At 40.4% G+C, this 7,563-nt stretch overlaps 2 protein-coding genes across 2 annotated transcripts; both read left to right on the top strand.

Moving 5' to 3' along the window:
• The first annotated feature begins 674 nt into the window (after positions 1-674).
• On the top strand, positions 675-3,944 carry LOC122772646 (integumentary mucin C.1-like). The gene is made up of 6 exons (XM_044030835.1): positions 675-1,134; positions 1,343-1,533; positions 1,795-1,956; positions 2,235-2,376; positions 3,085-3,431; positions 3,914-3,944. Exons 1-6 carry the CDS (start codon positions 994-996, stop codon positions 3,942-3,944), a joined length of 1,014 nt encoding a protein of 337 aa, XP_043886770.1. The 5' UTR covers positions 675-993.
• On the top strand, positions 3,711-7,563 carry LOC122772559 (CUB and zona pellucida-like domain-containing protein 1). Its single transcript, XM_044030729.1, has 9 exons — positions 3,711-3,825; positions 3,914-4,058; positions 4,248-4,391; positions 4,535-4,593; positions 5,147-5,334; positions 5,729-6,123; positions 6,410-6,506; positions 6,715-6,883; positions 6,973-7,563. Exons 2-9 carry the CDS (start codon positions 4,042-4,044, stop codon positions 7,107-7,109), a joined length of 1,206 nt encoding a protein of 401 aa, XP_043886664.1. The 5' UTR covers positions 3,711-3,825; positions 3,914-4,041; the 3' UTR covers positions 7,110-7,563.

Genomic DNA, 7,563 nt, shown 5'->3' with positions numbered 1-7,563 from the left:
TGCAAACACCACTGAGGCCAGATGTGGTCTTATGGTCTGAGGAGGCAAGGAAGATCATCCTGATTGAACTGACGGTCCCGTGGGAAGACCTATGAGAGGAAAGCCTCCAAGTATCAGGACCTTGTTGAGCAGTGCAGGGCCAAAGGGTGGCGGACTTGGCTATTTCAAGATGAGGTCGGATGTAGGGATTTCCCTGCACAATCTGTGTGGAAGACGCTCACAGCCCTGGGAATAGCAGGAAGGGGGAGGAAGGCAGCTGTCCGTAGGTTGTGGGAGGCAGCAGAAAGAGCGTCTTGCTGGCTTTGGAATAGGAGGGAGGAGTTCAGCTGGGGGCCAAGAGGAGATGGGCAGTGACAGGGTCGAAATGCCCCGTGAAAGTTGGACAACACCTGATGACATCGTCTCATGGCTGAAAGCTACAGTCATGCAGACGTGACTGAGGTAGACTGCATCATAGTAGATATATTCAATGGAATTGTTACTATCGGGTTGTGAAGAGGACAAAATGATCAGAAAATGATCTAACTTTAACCTTGCAAACACGGAGCATTTCGGCACTGAGGCTGTAAGAATGTACAATATAGAGTGTCTTATATCCAACCGAGGCAATCTGAGGTAACAATTCTTTAATTTTCACCAACTATAAAAACACACTTGAGCAAAAAGTACTCATAATGAATAGAATTTGGAAACACTTCACAATTTAAAGTTCACTTGTCTGGTTTTCATGAGACGTGACTATGGGGTGTGTTTAAAAGAGTGATGCTACCAAGGAATGTTTTTGTTGGGAAGCTCTTCATGCCAAATTGCAAAGAAGAATATACCCCAAAACAATGCATCCATTGATGCCCGTGACTGTAAAACCTGGCAAAACTGGTTGTGCCTCATAGTTTTCGCATATTGCAAATGTGCTCAAAATAAAGAAAAAAATCCTACTCCTTCTGTGGTGAATAAAAAGGCGCTGCTAATGTTGAAGTTACTGCACTGGGGAAGATGGCATCTCTCATGCTGCTGCTGCTGCACTTGCTGCTCATAGTCTCAACTGCATCTGCATGGTATAGCGCTACCTACAGATTCTATGGAGGCTCTGTGATATTCAGCCCACATGGAAGAAATTCTGATGGGACTTATGTGGTAAGATCATCTTTTTTTTGCACGTGAATCTTATTAGAGTGATTTTACTTCTTTCTTCTAATGTTTTGAAAATACATCAGCTCTGATAAGATCAGTGTTGAACGCTCTTCAGCATGCTGCTATACTAAACCATGCACTTAACCAGTGAAAGTAAACATAAAAAAATAAAACAATGACATCTCTAATAAGCATATTGTTGTCCTTGCAGGTGGAAGTCCGCAACAAGCAAACCTCATACTACTGCAACCAGAATGGCTACACTTGCTCCTCTGGTAACTGTGGGACACAGACCCATATTTCCCATGGTCAAGTTTCCAGAAATTCCTACGGGTTCAACTGGTGCGAGTACGAGGTGGTGACAACCAGAAAACTCACCAGCAACCAACCCTTCCAGATTAGGTAAAATAATATTACTGTTACTACAAAAGCTACCTTGATTTGCGCCATGCATTTTGTGCATAAAAGTGAGGTGTGAGCAAACAAAATAATGACAAATAAATGTGCCCATAGATAGACAGTAGACCCATCTTTAGGTCTTTTCCATCCATCAGTAAATATTTCTTTTTGGCATTGCTGCCCTCCAACTGAACCATTTAACAGATAGTGTTGAACATTTTGCTTCAGTTTTGGTCTCATAGCTCAGATATTTCTCCAAAACAGATACCCCACATACTACAGTCGGCGTGGCAATGGATACTGGATATCAAATGTAAGAAGCTCACTGGTGGCCTGGAGAATGACAGCAAATGTGGACCTGGGAACCCGATCTGACACTGGTGAATCCAACAAATCTCCCATCACTGCCATGCTGCCCGCTCTCAGGTAACGAGCATCGTTAGCTTTGCTTTGATTGTGGATCCAGAATTAAATGCTTTTTGATCTGAAGGACAACGGCTTCAACTCTTTATTATTTTTGCTGCAAAAATATAATTGCTGATTTTCTCAAGAAACCCCACCACGACACCCTCAACCTTAAAACCAAAGTTTTGGAAGCAATGAGTCCTCACAATAACATGTAACAACCTAATGCATTCCCTAGCCCTAGCTGTCTTCTGTGCTACATCAGGCACATTCTGATTAAGTTTATTTACATTTTACAGAGTTACTCGAAACTGCCCGCGATGGTTCAACATTACACTGTTTGACCCTGATGGTGACCGGGTCCGATGCCGTGTACCAACAAGTCGAGCCTCGTATGAGTGTTCCTTGTGTGGCCTGACCAGTAGTTTCTCTTTAGATCAGGTAAGAAAATTGCCATACAGATTTGTCTTCCCTGTTCATATTGCGTGTAACACAACCATGATTTCATTTTTTAATGAGGGACAATGCCGTCATATAAACCAGACTGAATCTACTTTAAAAAATATATCGTCTCTAGACACATTTTAGATTCAGAATATGAAAGTAGAAAAACAAACATTTAGCACTGCACTGAAATGCCTGTCTAGGTACACTAGGTTTATTTTTGTAACTCTTGTTTTTGTGCATCTCATCAGAAAGTTCTAAACTGAATGTGCATTTGAACTGACTTATCATTTCTAATCATTAAGCATCCTTGTTGATTCCTCATTGTTGGAAGTTTAGTTCTTGTCTTGACAACACAGTTAATAACAACAATGTATGACTGAATATAATTAATAACCGTAGTAGGCATGTGAGGTGGGCTACAAGGCCACAGATTTGGTGAGTTGTATCTTTCAATAGTAAAGGCGAGTATCAAAACAACTCGTGTTTTAACTCTTACCAAAAGTTGTTACATAGGTGTCTAACCCTTATAGTGGCTCTGATTCATGGTTTTATAATGACAATAAAAGACTGATGTTGTGACTGATCATTAGTTTAAGGTATCACTGTTAATTTGAGGAGGATTAATGTGGAAGCATCGATGTTGATACTAATGTACAGACTTAGACGTACTAAAAAAGCCTCTCTCCATTTTCTATTTGTTAGAAATCATGCTCCATAAAATATAATGGTGGAACTTCAATTGGAATCCATCCAGTTGAGCTGCAGGTGGAGGATTTTCCCAACACACACATTACCCTTTCATACACTGATGGATCCTACACAACCAAGCGCCCCCTTTCAGTGGTCAGGCGTAAGCGTGCAGTCACCACCATCACACCTGCTACAACCAGCACCACGCCTGCTACAACCACCACCACACCTGCAACAACCACCACATGGTGGTGGTGGGTGTGGGCAACCACCACCGCACCTGCTACAACCACCACCACGCTGCTACAACCACCACCACTACAACCACCACCACCTGCTACAACCACCACATGGTGGTGGTGGGTGACATCAACCACCACACGGCAACAACCACCACACCTGCTACAACCACCACCACACCCGCTACAACCACCACCACAATACAACCACTACCACCACAGCTGCTACAACCACCACCACACCTGCTACAACTACCACCACAGCTACAACCACCACCACACCCATAACCACCACCACACCCACAACCACCACCACCACACCTGCTACTGCTACAACTACCACCACAGCTGCTAACTACCACCACTGCCACCACCACACCACCACCACACACCGCTACAACCACCACCACACCTGCTACAACCACCACCACAGCTGCTGCAACCACCACCACACCATTATACCGACCATCAATTGCTCCTTTAAGCAAGCTTCCACTACAATTTTCTGTGAATGGTAGGGTAATTTTTTTTTATTTACACTTATTGAAATGCATTTTTTTCATCAGTTTCTCACTGTGTCTTTCTTCACATCTGATTTTCAGTGGATGGGCACTATGCCTCCTCTTGCCTTGATGGTGATTACTTTCCTATTTTCTTATCACCAACTCCAAGTAATGGAGTAAATCTTCTGGCATATGTTAACCACACTCTTGAAATAAAAGTCAAATCCATGGCACAGTTCACCAGGTAAAGAATGTTTTTTTTTTTTGTTTGTTTTTTTTTATATATTTTTTGTGGCAATACAGTTTTTAAGTGTTTTGTCGCATAATATGCAGTGCATATTCATCTACATATGGTTTAAGTGACTTATGGTGCTATTTGATAATGTTTTCCATCCCAATTCCATTAATAATACAAGCATTGTTTATCTTGTAGCATTATTGACCTGATCATCACTGGACCAAGAGGCATTTCGAAGCAGAAAATCTCCACTGGAGAATATGTAATAAAATGGACACCAACAGAAAATGAAGTGAATGATCATTTTCCTATTTGCTTTGTTTCTGAAGCCAAAGACAGGTGAGTTTTGAAAACAGCAATTTGGTATTTATGTTATAAAATTCCCTGCTTTAAATCCGTAAATGATCCACAATCACATTATTGTGTACAATTCTTTTTATCATGAACAATGTATTTTTTCTTTCTCCTTTGTTGTAATGCAGATACAATCGTGTCTATCAATCAGAGGTCCGTTGTGTGATTGCTGATGTTGGACACCATGGTTAGTTACTTGTGTCATCTCAAAGGTTATAGTTTTCATCTACATATAGCATGGGTGTGTTTTATAATATAACATGAAATTATGTCAACACATCCAATTTTTGGACGTTTTTAACATGTATAAATTAGTGTTTACATTTAAGGGGAATGATATGCTTTACCCTGTTATATGTAACATATCTTATCAGATTAAGATTTAAACAGGGCAAAATGTAGAAATAGTTAATAAAACGGTTGTGACTTAAAGATTTAATCCAATGTAATGTCACATAGTAGCAAACTCATGAGAATGTTTTGCAGACATTCATTCATGGACAAAAAGTCCAACATCAACTCCTGATTAAATAAATTGGGACACTCAATAGGTGTTAAATCAGTGATTTGAATTATGTCAATATACCAATACCAAGGTGCAGCTCTATTGCAGGTCCCATTTAGGTGAAGATTTTCAACTCGTGTGCTTTATTATTATATTTGCTTATGCTTGGACAGGTACACCACATTTTCACAATGAAAAGTAAAGTGATGTGTTTTGTTTTTTTTGCACTTTTCAGATACCAGAGTGACATGCAATGAAACAACAATAACAGTGGAAGTGGAGAAGAACTACCTCATCAGACGCAATGAGGACAACTTGCACCTTGACAAATTCACAGATTCTTCTTGCAACCTCACATTACTCTCCAACACAACCCACCTGGTGGCCAGCATGCCATTGGGTTCCTGTGGAACCCATGTTGAGGTAAAGCACACTAAACAATGTGGTGGTTCCAGTTTGGAGAGCCCACATCTGCATGTCTTTCTGTGTAGCTGCTCTTGTTTGCACGCTTCCCATCAATTGTCATGAAAAGTACTGCCACTAGCAACAGCATACATTGTAGTGTCAACTGCAGTTATGACACAAATTAAAACATCATCCCAAACCACCCAAATAGAAATCGGGCCATTTATACATGTAGAAATGTTACATTAAGCCTTGTTTGGCGCATTATTCCCCTCGGTCAGTTGAGACTCAAAAGACCTCACTGTGTAATCAGCGTTGTGTGAACTCCTTTTACCATGGCTTGAATGTTACAAACATTTAATTTTATTTAAAAGTTGTGCATTACAGCTTTTTTTCCTTCTTTGACTTTTAGGAGGATGAAGATAACATCATTTTCAAGAACTCAATCACATCAGCAGATCTAAGGGCAGTCATTTCCAGGCAGCATGATGTTGACATCGCCTTTTCCTGCATCTATCCAAAGCGAACCAACCTGACTCTTGGATTCAGACACAAAAACCCATATGCCTTCTCAGAGAAAGGCTTTGGTGCTTTCACATTCACTTTTGAATTCTTCCAGAGCCAGAGGTTCAGAAATCAAATCGATGCCAACACCTACCCGGTGGACGTGTATCTCAAGCAGATGATGTTCATGCAGATTGAAGCGACCACTTCCATTCCCGACACAGAGCTGTTTGTCGAGTCCTGCAAGGCAACTCCATACGACAACCCCAACTCTCGCATTAGCTACACCATCATCGAAAATGGGTATGTGTACACACATTGTCCCTTTACACACATTTAAATCTTTCTTTTTTTAGTAAATTGGGATTTTAATCCTTGTCAGTGCATATCAAAAACTATAAAAACATTTAAAACACAATAAAAACACAGCAAAGCACATTGGAGAGACACAACTTAAACCTTCTAAACAAAAAAACATGGAATGAACAATGAAATGAATGAATAACAAATAACCCAATATATAATAAATATGGATTGCACAATATTGTTATTGCACAGGTGTGATTAACCAATATGCCATTTTTCCCAGTTGTGTGAAGGACAGAACAGTACAGATTTACCCTGGCTCCAGTTATCAGTTCAGATTTGGAATGGAAGCTTTTGAATTCATCGGTGCTCATGAGGAGGTAAGGATATTTTAAACTTCATTTTAACAGGGAACCTTAAACGTCCCGAAAAGTAAAGGGGGGGAATATTATAATTATTTTATTATTATTTATTACTATAGGACCACAGTTTCCTGACACCACTGCAGCAGATTTTAACAATACACAATAACACACAGCTTCACTAGACAGTACAAACGACTTTGACTGCACCTATGTGTGTCTGCAGGTGTACATCACATGTTCCGTCATCCTGTGTGAGGCCAATATCCCTGGGACCAGGTGCTCTCAGGGATGCATCAGGTCGGGCGGCCATCGCAGCAAAAGAGAAGCTGTGGCTCAGACGAGCAGTCACTCAATTTCCCAAGGACCTTTGCACCTGGTTAAAACGACTCAAAGTGAGTTTGAGATTACAGTTCATTAAGTGCACCTGACAAAATACGATGTGTGTTTTCTTTTTTTAATATTATAATCTTTTCTTCTCCAGCATCTGGCCTGAGCCTGAATCTGGGTGCAAACATGGTCTTCATTGTTGGCTCCCTCCTGGTTTGCGCAGTCGTGATCTACAGATCGAGGAGGTCCAAAGCTAAATATCAACCCCTTCCCACCTCTGAAATGGACTGAAGACAAGCCTTCAGTTTTATATGGGCCTATGTTGGTGTTAATCATTTGACACTATATGAAATAAGCTATGTTCACTGTAAGTCAAATGTCAAAGTGTGTCACTTTGTCATTGTGTTGTTTGGCTGCTTTATAAATCCTGTAGAGTATCTGCTGCATCTACAGACTCGTTGATTAACAGTTATTAACTCCTGCACTGAATATAAAGTTGTGGATGAGATATAATCTGGGTTTTACTGATTGTTCCAAGCTTTTAACGATAAAGCTCTCAGCTTCCTATGTATCCTGCACTACCGATAATGTTTTTCTGTGTCATCATTATATCCTAGACAAATTTCCCTCAGGACAGGCAAATCACGTACAAATATTCGATTTTAATTGTTCTATTTTCCATTCATGTGTATTGTTGGGATGGAAACAGATATTCATGTATGATGATTAAACTTTCTTTTTGCAA

Source organism: Solea senegalensis, linkage group LG7, assembly GCF_019176455.1.
Source record: "Solea senegalensis isolate Sse05_10M linkage group LG7, IFAPA_SoseM_1, whole genome shotgun sequence".
Classification (NCBI taxonomy): domain Eukaryota; kingdom Metazoa; phylum Chordata; class Actinopteri; order Pleuronectiformes; family Soleidae; genus Solea; species Solea senegalensis.
Note: the sequence above shows the minus strand (reverse complement) of the source record. Positions and strands in the feature narration are given on the sequence as shown.

Bases quoted from the DNA above. Each gene is read 5' to 3' on its own strand.
- LOC122772559 (XM_044030729.1), top strand. The intron at 4,392-4,534 runs GTGAGTTTTGAA...GTTGTAATGCAG, and splicing joins GTTTCTGAAGCCAAAGACAG to ATACAATCGTGTCTATCAAT. The intron at 6,124-6,409 runs GTATGTGTACAC...CATTTTTCCCAG, and splicing joins TACACCATCATCGAAAATGG to TTGTGTGAAGGACAGAACAG.
- LOC122772646 (XM_044030835.1), top strand. From the start codon at position 994: ATGGCATCTCTCATGCTGCTGCTGCTGCACTTGCTGCTCATAGTCTCA. The intron at 1,957-2,234 runs GTAACGAGCATC...TACATTTTACAG, and splicing joins GCCATGCTGCCCGCTCTCAG to AGTTACTCGAAACTGCCCGC. The intron at 3,432-3,913 runs GTGGGTGACATC...TCTGATTTTCAG, and splicing joins ACAACCACCACATGGTGGTG to TGGATGGGCACTATGCCTCC.